Source organism: Mustela erminea, chromosome 2, assembly GCF_009829155.1.
Source record: "Mustela erminea isolate mMusErm1 chromosome 2, mMusErm1.Pri, whole genome shotgun sequence".
NCBI classification, from domain to species: domain Eukaryota; kingdom Metazoa; phylum Chordata; class Mammalia; order Carnivora; family Mustelidae; genus Mustela; species Mustela erminea.
Genome location: NC_045615.1, coordinates 137,203,785 through 137,228,481, shown reverse-complemented (window position 1 = coordinate 137,228,481; position 24,697 = coordinate 137,203,785). Strand labels below are relative to the sequence as shown.

Below are 24,697 nucleotides of genomic sequence, written 5' to 3'. Positions count from 1 at the left end.
ACAAGTTTCCTAAAGCAACACGAAATCGAGGGAGGAAGGCAATTTCTCTATCTACTTATTCTTACCCACAGGGTTAGTGGGCCTAGGACGAATCTCACATCTACTGGGCTGCATTTTTATCAGGGGCAGGATCATTCCACTTGAAAAGGTAGAACTCTCTCCTTTTCCTTTGATCTTGAAACTTTCGATGCCGCTGGCTGACTAAGTGTTGACTAGGAGTCTGTAACAGTTGCAACAGATCGCAGTTGCCCTAAGGCAGATCATAAGAACTAGAATTTGGCTAAGAAACAAGAGATCCCTAGGTTTGCCGTAGGTCCTAGTAGAGTCTCCAATTCAGGCTTCCAGGAGGAAATCATAATGAATGGCAATTCATGCACTGAGACTTTGAGTTGCATGTATCTGCCTCTCTTTTATACTCATTGGAGCCCAAAATGACAGAGTGAAATCAATACTCTGGCTTCTAACACAGCCAAAATTAACCGCAGGGTTGAGAGGGAGAGAAGGTGGGGTGGGGGAGTGTTATATGGAGAAGAGGCAAAGAGGTGGCAAGATGAATTTCTTGTTCTTTTCTAGTATTTCCCCTACATGGACTTGTCATTCTCTGTTTCATGTTCTTCAGTGTTCATCAAAGTCTCTGGTACACCTCCACAACTAACACCCTTCCCTCCCCCATAAGACAGCCTTCTCTTGTCTCAACCCCTACTCGATTCCCTCTCATTTAAGCTGAGAAGCTTGACTTGGTCAATACCCAAGCCACATCCTACTGGCATAAAGACGTGACCGATTCACTTGAAAAGGGCTCCAGGTCTGTTTCCCCCATGTCCCCAGGGGAGGGTCTGGTAATATCACCCCTCAGCTTCTTGGAGCTCTGTCTTCTTCCTTATTACTTCCATGTTTTAGAAAGCATACACAACATCTCAGGATTATTCTCAACAAGAGAATGATCCATACTGACATAATATTTAATAAAATTACTTGGATTGATAGATAAAGACTTATGAGCATGTAAGGAAAACTTGTGAGAACTTTAGGGGAAAATTAAGGCCAGTCTCTGGCCTCATTCTTCCCAAAGAACATTTAATGCAGGGATGATATTTACAAAGGACTGAGGGAAAAGAAAGTAGGTCCAGGGACTTTTAGATTTTTATTTCCAGCCAAACTGCAGTTAACGTACTAAAGCACTCACAGACACACTGAAACGGGAGAACTCTGAAAACAGAACTTTCAGGTGTTCTTCTGGCAAAACACTGAGAACAAACTCCAACCAATCAATGCATATGGAAGACAGACACTGTGAATAGAGAGCCCATGATCCAAGAGCTTCCCAACGGTGTGGATCAGGGTTTGATGCATGCTTGACCCCAAGCAGTGAGGGCCACCCAAGCGAAAGAATGAACACGATGGCCCCAACACAGCAGCCTCACCTTCTTCGCTATACATAAAGTGCGTAGGCCCCGTCTGGCATAGTCATCCAAGTGTTTCTGGGTTTTCTCCCTTATTATCATCTGCTGTTTCTCCAGACTTGCTCCGTCTGAAATAATTAACAAAACAAGTATTCCACCAGTCTGCCCAATTACAGAGATGTTTTTACAAACAATGGTAAAGTTTCCAACCCACAACAGACAAAAGACCTTGTAGTTCTGAATCCCAAATGCACATTTATAAAAGGGACCCTGAATAAATCTTTCCCGTGCACCCTTCCTCCTCGGAAGAACTTAATACGAACACGGTTCCCACAACATCAATGACAATAGTAACAAGAACCATCATCATTCTAGCTGCCTCCGTTGGGGAGGCACTGGGCAGAGGCTCTATGCGTAGTGCACACAGTATGCCATTAGACCTCCAAGGAACCTATAAAACAGGTATGACACTCCCCATTTGTGGAACACAGAATAGGTAGGTAACTTTACCAACACAGCACCGATGACCGATGCCAGATGTGCACCCAGGTCTGTGCAACACCAAAACTTACATGCATTCTCACCAAATCCTAGGCAGCTTCCCCCATTTACAAAGTGCAGCTGATCTCCAAATACACACGTTTCTCTTTATAAACCATTGAGATTGGCCTTTCAAACTCTGAACCGCGCACATACCCCTCCACGTTCTGCGCAGTGGGAACTCACCCGGGGAAGCCACCGAGAGCAACTCCATGATGACCGAGTCAGCACCCTTTGTATACACCACGACTTGGTTGGAAAGGGGGTGCCGAACGACCACAGACATTCTTTTTCTTACGGAGTCGAAGGGCAGGATGTGTAGGAGTTGAAATGTTAATGGCCCCAGAGCGGCGAAGTCCACCACGACCTGCTCTGGGGTCCGGGAGCGTAAAGTGCACTGGTAAGCCCTGGCCGCATACACCAAGGCTGCCTCATCGGGGCTCTCCGCCTCGTAACACAGGGTGGAGGTGGAGGTGGAGGGCTGTCCAGGGGAGGGCGCCGTCTCGCCCTCCGGGAGGCCAGGATCACTGTTCTGTTTCTCCGTATCTGGAGGGCAAGGAGAGTCCCCAGAGCCCTGGGGGCGCTCACTCCCAGGGGAGGCCTCTTCCTCCACTGGGGAAGCCAGTTTCATTCGACTAAAGAGGGAGAGTCTGCTCACAAAGGCATTTGGGACCCCAGGAGAGGGTTCTTTCCCACTGGCAAGCGATGGTGAACTTGATCTTCGGACAGACAATCTCTGGAAGAGGTTTTTAATCTCTTCCAAGGACTTGATAGGCATTCCACTCAGGGACGAGAGCCCAATCTAGGAGAGAAGATTCCAGAGAATCTCAGTAATACAATAAAAAAAAGCAGTAGATGACAACGGTAAAGTCAAACCAGGAAATAATTAGATAAGGAAAGAGTTACCACTCCTTAAACAGCCAGCAGCCTGCTTCATACATAAAATTGCCTCCACAAAATACAAGCAAAAATAAAAATGGCCATAATGAAAAATATGTGCTAATGTTGATGGCATTATAATTTCTACAACCATTCAGAAAGAGATGCGACAAATGATAGCAAAACATAAAATGCTACTATTGCTACCAGTGGGCATATGATAGCAGTGTAGCCTAATGAATAATTTAAAATATAGATAATCCATAATATTTATTATGTACATCCTAGCAATAGCAATTTAAAAATTATAAGCAAATGAAGTATTCAAAAATAGCAAAATAGCAATACCTTCTTGAATATTTTAAAAATAAAGTTTAGAAAGCCTATGGGGTAAAACTGGAAAACCTATAAAAATGTAAAAATTGTGTGAACAATATAAAATTTTTTTTAAATTGTGTGAACAATATAAGAAACATGTGAGTAATAATATACATTCAAAACACTGGAAGAAAGTTAAGTCAAACAATTAACAAGATGGGGCGCCTGGGTAGCTCAGTGGGTTAGGCCTCTGCCTTCAGCTCAGGTCATGATCTCAGGGTCCTCGGATCGAGCCCCGCATCAGGCTTGGAGCCTGCTTCCCCCCTCTCTCTCTGCCTGCCTCTCTGCATGCTTGTGATCTCTCTCTCTGTCAAATAAACAAACAAACAAACAAGATGGGCTTTTTTCCCTTTCCCCCACCAGATTCTATAAAGGTTGTTACTACGACTTTTTCTGTTGTCTTAAAAAGTAAAGAAATTGACCTACAGAAGAGTTATCAGCACAAATTATCAGCTTATCAGCAGAAATTCACAATGAATGTCTCTATTATAATTTCTATTACAAAATTTTTTGTAATTTTTAGCCTGATGTTTTTCTAGCTCATAACATTTATGTGATTAAATGTAGAATTTAATATTATGAAGGCCAATTAATTGGATCCTAAAACTTTGTCATTCAGAAATGCCCAAGATATTAAAAAGTTTTTTCCTAAAAATTATTAATCTTCTGACAGTTGGAGAAACACATGTTGGTCAATTTCTATACTTATCGGAACTCGGAAATGAAAAGAGACCATCACAGGTGAGGTTTCATCTTCTTTGTAGATTCTGTTTAGTTCCTTATTATTCACTGTCTCAGTCATTACCTCAAAATATCATGAAGTTTAGGCTCTTCTACCTGTAGAGACCTTCTTTCAAGACCACAGGGTATTATATTCTTTGGGGATAAGGCGACAGTATTTATCAAACAAAAAACACCAAGAGGTGCCTACTTTGGAAACAGATGTATGAGAAAAATTGTCACACGGGGAGAAAAAAAGAACATCCAGTGATTTATTCTCTAATTACGTAATCACTTCCTAAAGAGAAACTCTCTAGCCGAAAGTCTTACAAAAACAGTTTTCTGATCAAATAAAAGCTTAATTGGAAGTAAGTTATTTTTATGTTAAAGTTGACCACCTCTGAAGTTGCTAAAAGAAAATGATCTGATGGAAAATTAAAATTTAATTGGGTTGCATCGCAAATTGAATTTTAAGTGGATATGTGCAAAAGGGAAGAAAGTTATCCACAAGGAAGCTAGCACAGCATGTGGTGAATCACCGGTCTTTTAAACAAGTTTTTCTTTTTAATTGAAAATGAATGTTTCCATAAATTCTAAACTATAAATTGACTTTTTCAATCTAGCTTTTGTGGGAACTGTAGCATCTTGATACATTATAAAAATATTGAATTTTTAAATTGGGTTAGAACTAATTAGAACTAACCCAACTGGTACAGGAAAATGGTACATTATCATTAAACATGATAATGAATCCAATACTTTATATTTCGCTTGACATAATGTATATGATGTGGGAAGTCTCAGAAGCCTCGAAGAAGCTTCAATTTGGTAAAGAAACTATGCAAAATGAACACAGCCACATTCTACCAGAGCGGTTCTCATCAGCTATCCTTCTAGAGTCAAAACAGTAGAATAGCACTGAGCCATATTTCATGGGTTCAAATCTCACTTCCCCCACTTGGCCCTGTGACCCCAGGAAAATTACTTACCCTCAATTATAAAATGGGGAATAGTGGAGTAATATTACCTGATTTACGTGGTCATTGGAAGGGTAACATGTTAGTATCAATAAATCACTTAGAATATCGTAGTTACAGAGCGGAGATTAAGTGATGTATGTTAGCTGGTATTGTTATTATCATTTAGCATTAATTATTATCTACATAACAAGGCCAGTATAAGTACATTTAAACATTTAAGTTCTCTTCTGGGAAGTAACCCTTATTTGCATTAGAGACCTTACCTTTTGTCGTGGTTGGTTGGGAGCAGAAACCACTACTGTGTTGCAAATTGCCAAAGCAATAAAGAAGTCCATGATGTACAAGGTCTCCAGTAGTGGATCTGGGATAGTCTCATCTAGTGGGGTAAAAAGCTGCGGTGTAATCTGACTAAATTTGTCCAAAAGCCTGGTGTCTGGTACCACATCTGTTTCCTGAAAACCCAAGACGAAGTGTTATTACAGTAAGTATCTAAAACTGTGAGCTTTAAATTTACAAGAGAAGTAGTTTTATAAGCAGAATCTATGAACCTGGGATAGTAAACTTTATTCTCCTAAAAAAGATTTAATATATATGGTGCCATGGGAAGTGAGCATAGGAAAATAACAGACCAAAAAAAAAAAAAAAAAGGGAAAATCCAGAATGCCTAATTCTGATGGAGAGTACCCTATTAACTTAAACTCATCAAGAGAAAGGAACAATGCCTTCCACCAAAATCTAGCTGAAATACACAGTTGCCTCAGCACCCAAAAGCATCTGACAATTCATCCAACAACCGAGGAGTACCAACTGTCTTTGAAGTCAGGACATTATTCATACCATGTTATTTTAACAAAATATCTTATGGTTCGAATCACTACCATTATAAAAACAAAAGCAGAAACAAGAGGAGAACCTCCCTGAGAAATACAGGAGGAGCAGGGGAACATATTCAAAGATCATTACTAGTAACATACTATAAAACACTAATGAGGGTTCCTCCAAGAGATTTCTGATCATCAAATACATTCGGCAACTGTGCCCTGTGCCCTCCTTTTAAAGATCCTGAGCACAAATTAGCTCTCAGAAGTTCTGCTGTTGAACAAAACTATATCCACTTTGTTTAACACAGTGCTTCTCACGCCTACTGAAGAGTACTGGTTTTAACAAAAGAATGTTGTAGTAGAAATCTGTTTATAATCCGGTAACATGTAGACAACTGCTTTAGAAATTTTTCAGATGAGCCAAAACAGGGACCATCTGCTACAAATCAAGTTTTCACAAAAGCAACACTGTATTCTAGAGGAGCCGTGGATGGAGTTGGTTGGCAAAGCGAACTGACTGCCGGAAAGCCAGGAGAGGTGATTTAGAAGCAGGAGTAAAATGGGGAGATGTGAGACGTGTGAGTTTAAACTCAGAAGACCACAGCTTGTATTTCACGCTTAGCAGTTTGGTGAGAACTAGCACAGGCTTAATGAGAGCATGGGGTGAAAATCGTGTGGGCTTGGGTTCAGGCCCTAGACCCACTGGACACTGGCTGGTGGCCTCACACAGCTTGTTCAACCCACCAAGCTTCATTTCCCTCTTCTGAGTAATACTAAAAATAACACCTATGTTACAAGGTGGCTGTATAAAGTGAGTGAGATAATGAGGTGATAACCAGCACAACAGGAATCTTCAGGCAGGTTACCAGACACACTACCTGCTGCCACAAAGCATTTTTTTTTTTAAGATTTTCTTTATTTGAGAGAGAGAGAGAAACAGAGAGCATGCATGAGTGGGGGGAGGGGAAAGGCAGAGGGAGAAGCAGACACCTTGCTGACCAGGGAGCCCGATGTAGGGCTCAATCCCAGGACCCTGAGATCATGACCTGAGCTGAAGACAGACGCTTAACCAACTGAGCCACCCAGGCGCACCTGTCACAAAGCATTCTTAAAATTTCTATCTAAATACATCAACATCTACTGTACTGTGATGTCTGACTTGGCAAAATTTGAATTTTTTACAGTTTGGTGGAGTTTATCATAGGCCCCAGTAATCTGATGGCTGTTCTCTAATGAGTCCGCCACAATAACCTCATGAATCTCACGTACGCAGTAACACTGAGCCAGTGCCTGGGCCCTCAGTTCTTCGGAGAACAATCCTTTCCTCAACGACCTTCTTGCCAGGGTGAATAAAAGTCTGAGAGACTTCTTTCTTACTCAGTGCTTAGTCAGCCAAGGGATGACTGGGAAACTTGTTACATGAGATTTATCAAGGTCTCTGATTATACTGTCATCTGGTTCTTGTGAGATTCCATGAGCTGGAAAATGTTTCCAGAGACATGTGTCTCAGAATGTTAAAATACAGTAAGCCAAAAAAACCAAACAACAAAAACCCTACTTATTTCAGAATGGAACTCTAAGAAATATTTAAATCAAACAGGTTTCTTTACTGCAGCTCTTCTCGGAGAGGTTAATGGGTACTGGGACTCTTCAAGAAGAGGCTGGCATGGGCATCCTTCCCAAATTAAATTTTTTAGAGACATCTGCTCTGGGGAGCACATTTGGGATTGCCTTAGAGACCTTATAAGCTTATAGTGATTTCATTGTCTCCATGAACTTTTTACTGACTAATGACTCACTTCAGGACATAAAGGAGTCCCCTGAACTCCAAAATCAATCTAAGACGATTGAAAGGTCTCTACCTTTCACTTTTGTGGTAAACACTATTGACATAAGCCGTCTCACAAGCCAGTGGCGTCCCCCACAAGCCAGTGGGGAATGTGACAACTGCCTGAACCAAGAAGCTGGACCATGAGCCTAAGAGGAGAAGAGATACTAGACCCTTTCAAAAGCATGGCTCTTGTCAGCAAAACTGTGTTTACAAAAAGTACTCTTAAACGTGGGAAAAACCCAGAAACTCAGGACCACACAAGACAACCATAACAGAAGACATGAAAGAAGAGCCCCCGAGATTTAAGGAAAGATCTGTATCATACTGAGCTGCAGGCACGTAACATTCTTTCCCTTAAGTTGGTCTCTCTGAATAAATTAATCCCTAGTAACTAAGATACTTAGCTGCTGAACTGAAGAGAAGGTAAAGAGTTATCACATGCAATTCTGATCTCTAGGACTGTATCTAGAGGATACAAAAAGAAAAAAAAAAAGATAGGATCTTTTCTGAGATCCAGATCTTCCTCACTGAGACCCTGTATTACAAAATTGGATTTTGCTCTTTTTTTCTGTGATGGACAGCTTCTGCCTTCTCGGAACTCCGATTACCCCAAGAGCCAGGCCCACATCATGCTGCTTTAAATGATTCCAGGCGCATTTCGTTCTTAGAGTTTGTTAAGTTCCTTTAATGGAAGGACCATCCTGTATTGATCTTTGGATCCCTAACTCAAAACCCAGCACATGGAGAAGAATAAAAGTTTATTGTACACGACTACCAAACACTTGCTGCTTTTTTATTATATAAGTAGGCGCTGGAGAAACAGAATAAAAAGATGCCACTCGGGCGCCTGGGTGGCTCAGTGGCTCAGGTCATGATCTCAGGGTCCTGGGATCGAGGCCTGAGTCTGGCTCTCTGCTGGGCAGGGAACCTACTTCCTCTCTCTCTCTGCCTGCCTCTCTGCCTACTTGTGATCTGTCTGTCAAATAAATGAATATAAAAAAAAGATCTTTAAAAAAAAAAAAGATGCCACACTTTAGAAAACATACATAAACCCCTCCCACTTTGACTCAAATAGACATTTTTTTTTTAAATGCAGAGAAAAGTTATCCTCCTAATTGAATTTAAGCACAATGTGGATAGTTTCCTACAGTTAAACAAAGCCTTATCTTGTTTCATGTTGGTGGTCCTGAATCTTTGTCTGAACCTTATATACCATCTGCCTATTTAAAACTTTAGATTTTCATGATTCATATTGCGCCTTCCTACCAGGTTGCAGGTCTGATTAAACAAGCAAATGTTGGCCAAGACCTCTCTTTGCCCTCTGACAGTGCTGGCTGAAGCTTTACGATGGCCTTGATAGTGCCCCCCGTTCCTCCCCCAGGTCTCCCAGTGGCCATGGCTCTTACTTCATTTCCCACTGCCATCCTACTCCAGCTTGAGGGGCTCACTGGCCCACCTAAAGTGGCTGAAGTATGGACACACGAGCCTTCTTCTGGCTCCCTCAGATTCCTGACCACCACAGACCTGAAGGAAAAAGACGAGCCCCCACCACCACACATGGTCGTTCCTCCCCTACACCACGTTCCTCCACAGCCCCTTGTCTCGGAGCCCCCCCAGGTGCCACACAGCCTGCCCTACATGCTCTTCCTTTTCTCCTTGGCAAACCCCTACTCATTAGTTTAATCCCAACTCAAGTTTTACGTCTCTTCTGTGGCCCTTCTTGATCCTTCCTCATCCCCTGAGAGTCGATCACTCCCCTCTTTACGCCCTTGCTCTACTCTGGTTTAACCCACCATTACGGCATCTGTAACACAGGATGGTAGGTGTGTATTGATATGTCTGTCTCCTCTACCTAGAATAAAACCAAAGGACAGGGACATGTCATATTCATTCTATATCCCAGTGTCTAGTATTTTGCCACTGTTTTTCACTAAGTCATTCATTCATTCCTTCATTCATTCACTGATCCCATCAATATTTTGCTGATCTATGGTGTCAGGCACTCTCAGGGAAAGAGAGGTGCCTAGGGCAGATAGGATCCTAGCTTGCATGGAGCTCATATTCTAATGTGAGGAGATATCAGATCCAAACACTAACCTGTGAACAAGTAAGATGCTTCTAGAATGAGACAGAGAGAGACAGGGTGGAGATGGGGGTGGAAAGAACTTTGGATTAGGTGGTACGGATGGTTTACCGACAAGGTGATTCTAAGCTAAGGCCTCAATGACAGATAGGAGATCATACAGGGCTCTAGCAGCTCCCCAGGCAAAATGAACAGCGCTCTCACTGAATGAAAGCAGAGAGAAGACCAAAGAAGCACAGAAACACTGGCCTACAAGGAAAAGGTTTCTATTTCAAATAGGTAAAATGAACCCAGGACTCAGAGGTCTCAGTGGCATTTTAATTCCCAAAGGTTGGCATATTTTTGCCGGTACCCTGCCTAGGATCCTCACCCCTGGCTCTCAACTCGCCTCCCCGTCCAAGGTGCCATCTTACAATCTTCCATTTCTAGACATCACGGCACTCGATGTGCTCTCAAGTTGGTATTCTTTTTTTAATTAAATTGATTCTTTTTTTAAATTATGTTGTGTTAGTCACCATACAGGACATCATTAGTTTTTGATGTTGTGTTCCATGATTCATTGTTTGCCTGTAACACCCAGTGCTCCTTAATGCCCACCACCAGGCTAACCCAATCCCCTACCTCCGTCCCTTCTAAAATCCTCCGTTTGCTTCCCAGAGTCCATAGTCTCTCATGGTTCATCTCCCCCTCCAATTTCTCCCCCTTCATTTCCCCCTTCTCCTAATGTCCTCCGTGTGATTCCTTGTTTTGTATTCTTAACCTGGGCTCCACAGACAGGCTTCTGCAATTGTATGCAAAATTTTTAGAGATGCTAATTTTTCAGGACAAAGAATTGATAGCTTTCTCAAAATAATCTCAGTCTACAAAAAGGGTAAAATGAACTTGTCTAGAGCAAAAGTGAAAGGATCTCGTATCTCAAGGAACACCTACCTCTTTATCCTATATATAACGGTGTGGTTTTGAAAACAAAAAACCAAACAACAACCCCAGTGTGTCCACGCAATGAGAATGACACATGGCCTTGAAGTATAGGGCAAGTAAGAAAAAAAAATTGGACTGAATGGGGAGACTGAGCGTGGTCATCAGCTTCATTTAACAACCTTCAAAACTACTTCTTGAGGGGCACCTGGGTGGCTCAGTCAGTTAAGCATTTGCCTTCAGCTCGGGCCATGATCCCAGGATCCTGGGATTGCGGCCCTGCTTAGCGGGGAGTCTGCTGCTCTTTCTCCCTCTGCCTGCTGCTCCCCTTGCTTGTGTGCTCTCTCTCTCTCTCACTCTCTCTCTCTCATTAATAAAAAAAAAATCTTAAAAAACAAAACAAAACCAAAAAACCTACTTGTCAAGAATGGACACACAAGCCACTACACCGGATGCTGAGGAGTCAAGATGAGAGTTCTTGCTCTCAAGGAGTTAACGGTGTATGTCAGAGGCAGAAATAAGAAATAAATTAGAACCAAGAAAGGGAGGGAATGTGTACAGAGAGCTCAGGATCTGAGAAGAGTCTGAGAAGTCTTCCGGAGGAAGAATATTTAGGGGCGCCTGGGGGGCTCAGTCCGATAAGCAACTGACTCTTGGATTCAGCTCAGGTCATGATCTCAGCGTTGTGAGATCAAGTGCTAAGTGGGGCTCTGCAGGGTCTGCTTGGGATTCCTTCCCTCTTCCTCTCCCCCTCCTTCTCAAGCCTTCCCACCGCTTGCGTGCAGGCTTTTTTCTCCCTCAAATTTAAAAAAAAATGTATAATAAAAAAAAAAAAAGAAGGAAGAATATTTGAAGTAAGAACTAAGTATTATAAGAAGTAAGTATTTCATCAGGTTTGGTAGACAGAGGTAGGTTGCCGGTAGGGGAGAGTACATTTTGGATGGAGGAAATGGTACCGATGAAAGAACAGGCTAAGAAATATCATTTTTTTCTAAGAAGACAATGAGACTAAATCAGGAAACAGACAGCGTGGGTGGGGCACAGGCCCTCTGGGTAGCAGGCCCTACTACTTCCAAGGAAACATGAGTCAACAGGTGGTAACTTCATGTCCTTGAAAAATGTAAAAGCTTAGTAGAGGAATAGGTGAAAAGAGAGGAAAATAGATATCTATTCCAGACATAGTCTTTTTAAAAAAGATTTTACTTTCAAGTAATTTCTACACCCAATGTGGGGCTTGAACCCACAACCCCGCACGAGATCAAGGGTCATACGCTCTCCTAACCGAGCCAGACATATGCCCCTTTTCCTGATATGGCCTTAAAGTGAGTGCACAGAAGAGGCTAGATGCATTCTTTCCCTATTTCTCTTTCAGAAGTTGGGAGGAAAATTAAGGCTAGATGTTTGGAAGGGTCTGATCTATGTCCAAGATCCACTAGGCCAGGTTTTATATCTTAGTGCCACAGAAATTAATGAAATGAGTTGTACTGAAATATCACCCTCGTGGCTGCAATTTTCACTGGCAACTTTGAAAAGAGCCAAGAGAGTCCCCTCAGGGCCTTTCTAGGACCAGTGAGCTCACTGGGGTCTACTCAGATCACATCGCTACTATGAAAACCATACAATAAATTCAACGCAGAAACCCAAAGATTCCCCCAAAGTAGATTCGTTCTTGTTAGGCTGCCTATTTTAAAGATCAACCAGTTACTAGTCTCACGGCTGGGGAATCCTCTCATCTTGGGAAAACACAAGTATTAATGAACTGTGGAGGGAAGAAATCAGGCAGCTGAATTTTTACTGAAGCAATGTCAAGTATGGCAAAACTTGTGACCTCTAGCTCTTTCGTGGAAGTATCGTCCGTCTTTCCTATCTTCCACATGGTGCTCTCTATTTCCTGGCAGCAAAACGGGTTCATCAGTAAGTGACTAAACACTGTTCAACACTTCCCTCTGGGAATCAAGCAACACCCAGCTGAGCTTTAAAATGGAAATATGAGAAAATATCATCCTGAGGACTGGGAAAGGGGAAGAGGACACAGGTGTGGTAGGATGTGGGGAGGAATGCAGAAAGATAAAAAGGCTTTAGGAGGGTACTTGAATTTGCCTGGGATTCAGACATCCTTCCCTGTCTGTGAGACAACCCTGCCAAGCTTTGGGGCTCTGAGAGTGAGCCAAGTGCCTTAAACCCCAGCAGCCTTCTTCAGGCTCAGATATGACTGGCCCCGATCAGAAACACCAGGCTTTTTCAGAAATGATATATTATCTCTCAACACTGAATCATCCCACAAATCAGGAAGTTGCAATAGTGTTTGCTTATATTTCTAATGATGTGTGGCAATTACACTAAACGGCAATTACGCAGTCTCTTCTCAGGTAGGAAAGACAACAGTGTTGGGCTCTGTCACAATTATGGAATGTTCTTTCATTATTCATGACGGATGTGCAAAATTCAAGTCACGCATTCACACTTACAATGGGGCTACTGAAAGCAGCCTGTCTGGAGTGAGGCACTTCACTGGCTCCTTCTCTACTTCCCAGAGCTGAACAGCTCCCAGCAAGATGATTCGAGCATTTACTTCCCAAGGGCCCGTTATGAACCGTCCTGCAGCTGGGGGCCCTGGGTTTCACCATATTGCTGAAGGAGTCGACCGGGGTGTCAGTGGAATCTTCATCTTCAGAGATTGCTTCCTGGTAGGACTCCAACCTCTTGGCTGAAAGAGAAAAATCACATGGGGACCTTACCTGAGAAGAAGCGCTTGCAGGTTGAGTATGTCAGGCATTTACTTCAACAGCTCTCACACATTACCTCCTCCCCAAATCTGCCCTCCAAAATCCCCTCTCCAGATTCCCTTAATGAACCTACCTTGCTAAGAAAAGTAGAAGCAGTTAGGAAGCAACTCCCTTCTTATCCCATCAGCAAATCTACCAACCTCTCCACACCCGTATCCAAACTCTTGCTTTTACCACTACTACTACTACTACTGCTACTACTACTATTACTACTACTATTGATAAAGTTTCAATTGCCAAGCTTTCTCAATTTGCAATCTGTCTCCCACCCCGCCAGCCTTCTCAAGGACTTCACCCTTCCAATTCTCCCCTTATGCTGACACCAATCTCTCCTCAACCAGTCTCATGGCTTTCTGTCCCTGTCTGCCCACCGACACTACTCCTGGCAAGGTCACCCATGAGCTCCACATTACCAAATCCGTCCATATCTTATCTGCGCTCTTAGTAACATCCAACAGAGCTGACCATTCTCTCTGAACGGCTCTTTCGGCTTCTCCGACACCATGCATACCTGTTCTTCCTCCTACTTCAATGGCCGTTCCTTCTTAGATTCTCCTGCTGTCTTCTCTTCAGCCCTCAAACCCCAGGCTGCTGCAGGAACTCTCCCTGCTACACCTCTAGACTCTTCCTTGGTCATGTCACCTGGCCTTATATTTGAAATAGCATTTCATATGCACCTGACTTCCAAACCTGTAACTTCAACTCCAATTTCTAATTGGAATCCAGACTCCTATATATATCTATATATAACTCTCTACTTGATACTTCCAGCTGGATGTCTAGTGGACTCTTTAAGCAGATATCCGCAGAGCTCACTCTCTTACCTTTCTCAAGTCTCTTACCACATCCCTTGACAGCAAAAGCTTGCCAGATACAACACACTACTATAAACCCTACTGCAGTACTTAACACCATCTAAACACTATAGATCTTGTTTTTATTTTTTTGAAACATCCACTAGAATATAAACTCCCAAAAAGGCAGAGTTTTGTCTATTTTGTTAATATGATATTAACATGTTAATGTGATATTCCCAGAGCCGTATTTACTAATACTCAGTAAATATTTGTTGACTAAATAGATACTAGATATCTGACATTTGATATGGCCAAAGAAGAACTCTTCCTCACTTCTCCCTCAAACTTACTCTTCCTCTGGCCTTCCCCGTCTTTGTAGACAGGACCTAACTATTTATCCAGCTACTTGTGCCAAAAATCTAGGAGTCTCCTTGATTCTCCTGGTCTTCCCCGGCACCCATATGTAAAACATCACCAATAGCTATCTATTATTTATCCAAAATACATCTCACATATCTCTAACTCTCTCCATCTTCATGACCTTAGTCCAAGCCACTATCACATCCCAACTGGGCCAGTGCAAACAGCCTCATCACTGGTCTCCCTGCCCCTTTGCACTCCATTCCTCAACCAGTAGCTAGAGTGATCTTCCTAAAACATAAAGCAGAGCAGATTACTCATGCACAAAACTTCCCTTATTTTGGCTTCCATAGCTCAAAGTGATCTGATCGCAGCTGACTTCTTGAACATTCCTGCCCCTTCTTCTTCCACGCTTCTCCGCGGTCCAGCCTCGCTGGCCGCCTCTTCTCACTTTGAAGACTGCCAAGCTCGTTTTACCCTGAGGGCCTCTATTCCAGCTGCTGCCTCTCACTGGTAGGTTTTTGCACCTGAACTTCAAGCACGGTATTTAGATCTAAGATCTAAATATTAGAGAGGCCTTGCCCCCCCTACCCAATCCAAAGTGCCTTTCGATCATTCTGTATCATAACAACCCATTTTAATTCTCTGGAAAGCACTTTTCATTTTTTTCTTGATTTCAGAATTAATTTATTTGCATCTATTTTCTCCAATAGAAGCTCTTTGAGAACAGGGTCCTTGTCTATCTTGTTTATCATGATAACCAGTGTCTGGAATACAGAGTGGACAATCGGTAAATATGTACTTGTTGAATTGCTAGTTGTTTGTATTCAGGCCAAGTCTAGTTACTAAATATAGGGTATGGCTTTGGCAAGTTAATTTATAAAATAAAGAATATCTGCATATCCTGTTTAATAGTCTCTATCTGGGATCAAGGGAAAGTTGTGGGGTAGGGACTTAACATTTATTGAGGACCTCCTTTCCATCAGGCGTCTGTCTAAGTTCCTTTACAAACGTCTACATCTTCCTTTTTCATCTTAAACATAATGCTACCAGGTAGAAACCATCACTGCTCCACTTTATAGCTAAAAGAGGCTAAGATCCAGACAGATCCTTGACCAGGGACACGGTCTTCTGACCATGGTTAAATAGCTAGTTGGGGGCAGAGCTGGGATATGAATTTCGATTTTCCTGACTCCAAAGCCAGTACATGTATCCACTACTTCTATCTCTTTAGCAGTCATTGGTATATGATAGATTAGTTCAGAGACTCTCAACAAGGGGTGACTCTATTCCCCCAAACATTTCACAATGCCTTTACGCACTTCGTTTGTCACAACTTGGGCAGGAGTGCTACTGGCATTCAGTGGGCAGAGCGCAAGGAAGCATCTAAACATCTTAGAAGGCACAGGACAACCCCCATGATGAAGAATAATGCAGCCAAAAATGTCCATAGTGCTGAGGTTGATACGTCCTTGAACAGCAAAAGAAATTTACTGGTATGTGATACCATTTTTAAAATAAATAATTACAGGAGCGCCTGGCTGGCTCGGTGGGCTAAGCCTCTGCCTTCAGCTCAGATCATGATCTCAGGGTCCTGGGATGGAGCCCCGCATTGGGCTCTCTGCTCAAAGGGGAGCCTGCTTCCCTCTCTCTCTCTCTCTCTCTGCCGGTCTCTCTGCCTACTTGTGATCTCTCTCTGTCAAATAAATAAATAAAATCTTTTAAAAATAAAAATAAATAAAATAATTACAGTATTACAAAACCTATAGAAACATAAGGGCTATACAGGAAGTTCTTCTAGCCATCATTAGGGAAATCAGTCACCATGCAATTGTGTAATTACTATAATGCCAGAGAGCTCAGCCCTTAGGACGGGACAAACTTGTTCAATAAATAGGACTGAAGAACACATGGGGTAATCTTTAATCATTTTGTAAAAAACTATGAGAAGGAAATAGACCAGTAAAGTTATAATTTGATTCAGAAAACAAAGCTACTGGAGTAATACTTGTAGACTCGGAAAATTTCTCAACAATTGGGCATGAGAAGGAAAAGCATATTACCATATTGGTCAACAAAATCTACCCAAATGATCATGAAGATTTTCATATGTCTCTTAAAGCTGGTTCTAATTAGTTCCATGAATGGGATTGGGGCAGGAATCCTTGCCTTCCAACTCAAAGGAGAAAATACAAAGTATGTAGTCTTTCCTTTGACTCAAGGAAGGTATTGGATTAGATTCTAGGTCAACTACTTTATTTCTCTTTCTTATTGAATCCCTCATCTTCTCTTCTGACTCACCCTTCAAATAGCTAATAACCTGTTCATCGCCCGTTATTTATATTTATTTGCTATCTGGAAGAAGTCAGCAAGAGTCTATAGAACAAAAAGTTTATACACTTTTCAATGTGCTCCCCAAAGGGCCAAAACCAAAAATGAACAGCACACCATGCTCATGGATTTCTCCCAACTATATCACCCCCATATCCGCCAAACATTTTGCTATGAACTAATCCCCCAAACATTTCCAGCATCCCAACTTTGACCTGTTATAAACAGCATGCCCAGCTAAGCTTCGTCCAACTGTATCATCCACATATCTTTGACACACAAATCTTTTCTTCTAAACTAACTCCCTGTGCATTTCCAGCATTCCAAAAATTTCTTTGCCCGATACCCTCTAGGCTCCAAATCTTGATCAGAGCTAAATTCGCCTCCTACACTGACTGCTAAAAATCAAAACAGTATGCAACAAGAACACCAGACTTTAATCTTAATGACACTCACATATTTTTACATTTCCATGTCTGTCTTCCACACTGGACCATGAGCTCCCCAAAAGATAAATTTATTTATTTTGAGAACTATAATTACAACCACAATAGCAGCTCTTACTGATAAAGAACTTATTCTGTGCCATGCTCCAAGTGGCTTTTCATGAATTATCTTCATGGATAATACTGATCCTTTTTATTGAGGCCCAGAGAAATTAGATAACTTGCCCAGAGTCACTCAGCTTGTCGGCAGTAAAGATGGGAATCAGACTCAGGAGGCCGGATTCCAAAATCCTTGTTCTTGGAAACTGCTAGGGGCTACCACTGTAGAGATCACATTCACAAATCGTGCATCATAAAGACACTCGCTAGACAAACAAAGTGAGAAACATTTTACAAAATCCCTAAATAGCGCCCTTCAGAACTAGAGTCATCCAAAAACAGAAAGCTTGAAAAGCTGTCAAATCTAAGTGACTGTCCCAAGGTCTCCTGGATGGGATCCTTGAAGATAAGGTAAAAATGAAGAAACCTGACTGAAGTATGGATTTCAGTTAATAATGCCATGTCAACAGTATCTCATTACTTATGACAAATGTATTTTATGACTAATATAATATAAATGTATTATACGACTAATATAAGATTAACAACAAAGGAAACTGGATGGGGGGCACAACGAACCCTTAATAGCATCTGGAAATCTAATAATATTCTACACTAAAAAATTATTTTAAAAAAGACAACCTCTTTCAGTAATCTTTTAAAGAAATATCTTTGCTGCTGAGTCCATGGACCAAATTTCTAAGTTGCAATTTTTTTTTAATTTTATTTTATTTAAGTTTATTGATTTAACTTTTTTTTCTTTAAGTTTACTGTTTTACATAATCTCTATACCAAATGCGGGGCTCAAATTCATGACCTTGAGATCAAGAGCCACACCCTCTTCCAGCTGAGCCAGCCAGGTGCCCCTATGTTGCAAGGTTTTAAAACATCAAATTGTTGTCAGATGTGTTTAGTTTAAATGCATACGTGCACGGGGCTCTTTCCTAGCAACAATGTTCTTTACGGAAAGATGGCCTACACAAATCTTTTGCCCGCAAATCCTAAAAAGAGTTAACTAGCTTTCATTTTAGTGAACAAAGTATGTCTCAGCATTAAATTCTGGAGAGCAGTAACCCCTACTATTCCCTCCTTTATCAATCAGAGTGTGTATGTACATGTCCTTGTTTTTAAGCCATTACAGAAAGGAGACCCGGACTCTGGATGTGTCTATGGCAGAGATCTGCTCCCAGGCAAAGCTGGAACCTTCAAGAAGGAGTGCAACACCCATGGAGCACAAACAGTTCAGTCAGGGTACCATAGGATTTTCAGTCACTTGGTACCTTCTCTGCCTAAGGGGCTACAGAGGAGACACACTTGCTGAGCCAAATGTGGGGACTCCCATCTCAGGGACTGGGATAGGAAAGGGTGGTACTAGCCCTCTTAAATACTCCTAATACAAAAAACAAGGCAGTGCTTTCCACTGTACATTTTGTGAAACATTACTACTATAAGATACTTCTTCAAAACAGGGATCTAGAGTCAAACATTATGGAGGACACAAATCTCACAAATGGGTGTGAAAGTTCAGCTACACTGAGGTGGATTATTTATATACATGTTGGCAATTATTATAGTGCAATATAGCATAGCCTCTAGAAGTGCAACACCCATGGTGCACAGTTCAGTCAGGGTAGTGTAGGATTTTCAGTCACTTGGTACCTTCTCTGCCTAAGGTAGAGAAAAGAGAACAGAAAGGTGGTCATGAGGAAGTCTTAAGAAAAATGGTTGTAAAAACAAAAGCACACCATAATGCCACTAAAAATATATATATATATTAATGTGTACAAAAAAGACTCAAAAGAAATGTACAAAAGTGTTAACCGTGGTCCACTCTGGTGGGCATTATTGACGGCTTTTAAATTTTCTTATTTTAGCTTATCTGAAGTTTTCTACAAATTGCTTTTGTAACAAAAATACACTGAAGATGAAACAACGCAGAGTATCAATATATCCAATATGAATAGCTATTTTTTAGATTTCTACAGTGATTATGCAATAAATATTCAACATTTTATCCCTCGCGATCACAGGTAACAAAACCCAGCTTAAAAAATACATGTGCCTAGGGGTGCCTGGGTGGCTCAGTTAGTTAAACCTCTGCCCTTGGCTCAGGTCATGATCCCAGGGTCCTGGGATACGGTCCCACATCGGGCTCCCTGCTCAGCATGGAGCCTGCTTCTCCCTCCGCTTGCTCTGCTGGCTGCTCCCCCTGCTTGTATTCTCACTCTCTGACAAATAAATAAATACCATCTTTAAAAAAAAAAAAAGATTCTTCCTCTCCATCTACCCCTGCCCCAACTCATGTGCAAGTGCTCCCCCCATGAATAAAATCTTAAAAATATATATACACATATATGTATGCATGTATGTATGTATATCTAGGAGAAAATACAGTTATATTTTTCAAAATTTTGGGCCAGGTTTAACACTACTGACAGGAATTATAATATTTGTAATCTTATTAATATTCATAATAGCTGACAAGATTTAATAAACATAAAAATTCTGACAAGTTAGAAACACCCTAAGAGACCATGCTAGACAGAATTCTAAGATGGCCCCCAAGTTTCTGATCCCCCTGACTGGAACATACCTTCTGGGTACTATGGGGTTTCGCTTCTGTGATTCACTTATGTTAGATGGAAACCTTGGAAAGATTTTGCAGATGTGACCAAGCAGCTAACCAGCTGAATCTGAGTTAATCTAAAAGAAGACTATCCTAGGTAGATCTGATCTCATGAGGTAAAAAGAAGAGTGACAGCACTTCCCTGAAGTCAGAGAAATTCAAAGCTAGAAATTATGCTGCGGCCTTGAGGAAGCAAACTAGGACGCTAGGAAGAGGCTATCTGGTAAGCAACAGTGGGCCACCTCTAGGAGCTCGGAACAGTCCCTAAATTTCAGACACTTGGAACAGACACTAAATTTCAGCTTGGTGACAGACCCTGAGGGGGGATGCCACCATCCAACACCCAGGCTCCAAGCCCCACAAAAGCCATGAGACAGTATATTTGTGTTGTTTAAGGTCACTAAATTTGTCATAATTTGTTATCTCGCAGTAGAAAACTAATACAGTGATAAATGAAGAAGCAGGAAAACACTCATCACACACAGAAGGATAATATCACAGGGACAAATTATTTAACATTCAGTTCAATACAAGCCCCCTAATGAACATGCACAGTGGCCACAGACAACCTAGACTGAACAATGAGCTGAACGCCAGCCCTGCCTTAATAGATAAAATCTTCCTACAAAATAGGAAAAGGAAATGATCACTGTACCAAGGAAATTCAAAAGGCCAACGAACACATAAAAAGTTAAGCATCTCATTGCTAATCAGAGACAAATTAAGGCAATGAAGTGCTGAGTAGACAAAAATCACACAGATTAAGAGTAACTTCATCCCATTATGGCTGGTGTGAAAAGTGGGTATTGTTTTTCTGGGTGGTAGAAATGTAAATCAGCACAATATTTTAGAGGTAAAGTTTTTAGGATCTATAAAAATTTTATATGTGCATTCCTCTGGAGCCAATAATACCACTCTAGAAAGGTATCTCATAAAAATAAGATATGTACAAACATGTATGTACAAAAATGCATACTACTTGATGAATTTTCTTTTACATATCATAATCTTTAATTATGTCTCCTTGCCTTAAACTCTAAAAGCTACATGAGATCAAGGGACTTGTACCACAGATTAGGCGCTCACAAAATTTCGGTTGAATGAGTAAGTGATAATTGAGTATGTTCACTGAAAGTATTGTTACAATAGCAAAGTAAGTGTGACCACATACAGTGCAATACCATGCACTTAATGTTAAGTTATGAGCTCACTCAGAAAAAAAATCCATGAGATAGTGTTGAATAAAACAAGCAAACCGCAAAAAGAAATAATGTAACTGTTCTAACTTATAAAAGGGAGAATGTGCAAATATGTATGTTCACATATAAAAGAATATGGAGTTATATGTTCATCAAATTGTTAATGGTGGTTAACCTCTAGAGAGTAAGGTTTTTAATTAGTTATGGGCAGTTCTCAGAACTATTTTCATAGGAGTGCATATTACTTTTATAAATAACAAAATTAATGTAGTTCAGTTCTTTAAAGAAAGTTTGCCATTTGTATTATTTACTTAGCCTCAGAAGTTTAGCTCATTATATTTATTCTTAAACTATGTGTTCTTAACCAAGAATCGATGGATATCTATGGCTAAACGAAGATGTGATGGGTTAGGGAGAAGATGTACCCCTCCCTCTGGAATTATTTTCAAAATATTTCTTATGGAGATTCAGTTGTTTTATTAGATTCAAAATATTTCTTAGGGAGATGGTCATAGTTTCATTAGATTCTCAAAGTATCTATAATACTCTATTCTCACTGTACCTCATCTCCCACCTCCTACTGCTATTAGTAGGATTTTCCTCCCTTTTGAAGAAACTATGGCAGTAGACCCCTTGACTCTGACCTACTAGCTTTTGAAAGCACAATGAAGCTTAATGCCTCTTTTGATGAAGTATAGCACCCATATGCTAGAACTATCAAAGCTTTAACTGGGTGCCAAAAACGACCAATCTTAGGGTTGGTTTTCACAGAAACCCAACACTCACCATTTTCTTCATGGCAGTAATCGAAGCCTGCCACACTACATCTTCGGAAAACCATCTTATTCTCAGTAAGAGTTCCTGTCTTATCAGAAAAGAGATACTGAATCTGTCCAAGATCCTCGGTGATGTTGAGGGCTCGGCACTGAACAGTAGAATCCATTTTCTCATTGTAGAAATCCACATCACTTTGAATAAAATATATTTGTCCGAGCTTCACGATTTCAATGGAAACATAGAGTGAAATGGGAATCAAGACCTAAGAGGAACCAAATAATTTAAACAATGTTAGAGGGAAAAGGAAGTTTGAGAAACCAAATATAGTTGGGTAAGTAACAAAGATCTTAAAATTCTATGATGAGCTCAACAGAAATTACCTGTAACAAAATGATCATGGTCCAAAACATATAGAATCCTGCCAACACTGGTGATATGACATGTCCGTCAGGCTCAGGGATATTAAAAAACATTATGTTTTCATATCTACTCAACCAGATTCCATGACCTTTCAAAAAACACACAGACATGAAAAGGATAGTACATATGTATTATGTAAATATAGAACTTCATTCCTAAATAAGAGTATTTATTTTGGATGAACACCAATTGCTTATTTCTGAAAACAAAATGAAAAGCAAAAGGCTCCACATTCTCCTGTCTCGGTCTCTCTTCAAATCTCTTCCCAGGTCCCTTTCCTACTGTGGCCACATGTAACTGGCTATCATCAACATTAATGCCTTTCAGATCACAGAATGAGAAAGATAGGAGATGTGAGGGAAACTATTATTGGCAATAAAAATCTCCTTTGCAGAAGTCAAATATTCATAAATATTTTGAAAATAAAATACCTTCAAATAAAGATCTTGCTGAAAAGAGGTCAGTATACAAAACTCTTATTTTACCTACCCAATGCACCAGTTAAACACATCACAACCAAAAGTAGGACACACCAGAGGACATCTGTATTTGCTCTTCTTTCTAATTTGCTGCGCTTATACCTTGGACCACTGTTGTTCAGCATTGCTTTGGTTTCATGGCCTACACAGGTAACATGTCAGAAAATATGCAAATTAAAGCCAGATAGCAAGTATCATGTTTTTAAGTCTCTGTGACAGATGATTTAACAAAGAGTAGTTGCATGATATATTTTGCTAATTTAGTTTGCTTTTGCGATCCATTTAGAAAAACAGAGACCAAGGATTAAGCTTATCAAGACAAAATTTCCTTTCTGCTTTTGTAGACTGCGTTCTGAATGAACGGAAAATGTTAACTTGAAGAAAAACACAGAGGAGACAACTGTGAAAATGAGGAGTGTCACTAACCTGCGTAAACTACAATGCCCGCCACGGCCTCTGTGTTTCTAATGGTGCATCCTCTAAGTAGTAAATTTTCTTTACTGAGACCCACGCGTTCTTTGTTGGAATGTTCTCTATAAGAGAGCACAGAGATTCATTTTTACATAGTAAAACTGGGGGGGAAATAAATAGCAAACATGGGGATGCAAAAATAAAAATCATGGATTTTGAGGTTTTTTGACTGTAAGTATTCTGTCAAGCAGTTCACAAGAAAGGTTTCAAATCTCTGGGCCATTTGTCTTGTTATTTTGCTTTGGCTCAGAGAAAGATGCAAAAAGTTTCAATTACCATTGTTTTCCATTCTTCACCGATTGTCAACTTTTACAAAAACTCAGAAATATTCCAAATAAGTAACTGTTACTCAAGTACAAACTGTATTTCAGGTAACTTAGTAACAGACAAGGATAAAGTTCTTGATACGATTAGGAAATTACCATTTTCGACCTGGATGGAATCAAGGATTGTTCTAGGCCATGGTAACCTGTGCTGCTAAAATCATTAGGTGACAGACTGATGAGGAGTTTTATAATGAAAGGATAAGATAGAGAACACCAATCTTAACAGAACTACCAATGAGACAAGGGACATCACAGGCCTCCATATAGTATGGAACAGATGTCTCCAAAGGGTCCTAATCAAGCCTCTGTAACAGAAAATCAACCTACAGACTATGGCATCAAGAGATCTGTGAAGACTTTGAAATTGTATGCAATATTTCCTGCGTGCATGTATATGTATATATCTACGTCTACCTCTGTAGAAATAGAAACTATTTCTTGTATCAGATTTGAAAGTGCCCCTGGAACCCTCTGACACTGTTGGTGGGAATGCAAATTGGTGCAGCCACTTTGGAAAACAGTGTGGAGATTCCTTAAGAAATTAAAAATAGAGCTTCCCTATGACCCAGCAATTGCACTACTGGGTATTTACCCCAGATTCAGATGTAGTGAAAAGAAGGGCCATCTGTACCCCAATGTTCATAGCAGCAATGGCCACAGTTGCCAAACTGGAAAGAGACAAGAGGCCCTTCAACAGATGAATGGACAAAGAAGATGTGGTCCATACATACAATGGAGTATTATGCTTCCACCAGAAAGGACAAATACCCAACTTTTGTATCAACATGGATGGGACGGGAGTAGATTATGCTGAGTGAAATAAGTCAAGCAGAGAGAGTCAGTTTTCATATGGTTTCACTTACTTGTGGAGCGTAAGGAATAACACAGCGGGCATTAGAAGGAGGACAGGAGAAGGGAGTTGGGGAAAATCAGAGGGGAAGATGAACCATGAGAGACTGTGGACTCTGAGAAACAAACTGAGGGTTTTGGAGGGGAGGAAGGTGGGAAGTTGGGTGAACCTAATGGT

At 40.9% G+C, this 24,697-nt stretch overlaps 1 protein-coding gene across 4 annotated transcripts in view; it reads right to left on the bottom strand.

Annotated features, from left to right (window-relative positions):
* ATP10D (ATPase phospholipid transporting 10D (putative)) overlaps positions 1-24,697 on the bottom strand; it is a 103,508-nt gene that overhangs the window by 30,140 nt on the left and 48,671 nt on the right. For all 4 annotated transcript variants that reach the window (XM_032334224.1, XM_032334225.1, XM_032334226.1 and 1 more), the window contains 8 exons: positions 23,300-23,406; positions 22,884-23,015; positions 22,355-22,482; positions 21,984-22,236; positions 13,022-13,260; positions 5,164-5,352; positions 2,130-2,745; positions 1,425-1,531 (listed from right to left, as the gene is read on the bottom strand). In XM_032334224.1, coding sequence (XP_032190115.1) covers positions 1,425-1,531; positions 2,130-2,745; positions 5,164-5,352; positions 13,022-13,260; positions 21,984-22,236; positions 22,355-22,482; positions 22,884-23,015; positions 23,300-23,406 — 1,771 coding nt within the window. The remainder of the gene's footprint in view (positions 1-1,424; positions 1,532-2,129; positions 2,746-5,163; positions 5,353-13,021; positions 13,261-21,983; positions 22,237-22,354; positions 22,483-22,883; positions 23,016-23,299; positions 23,407-24,697) is intronic.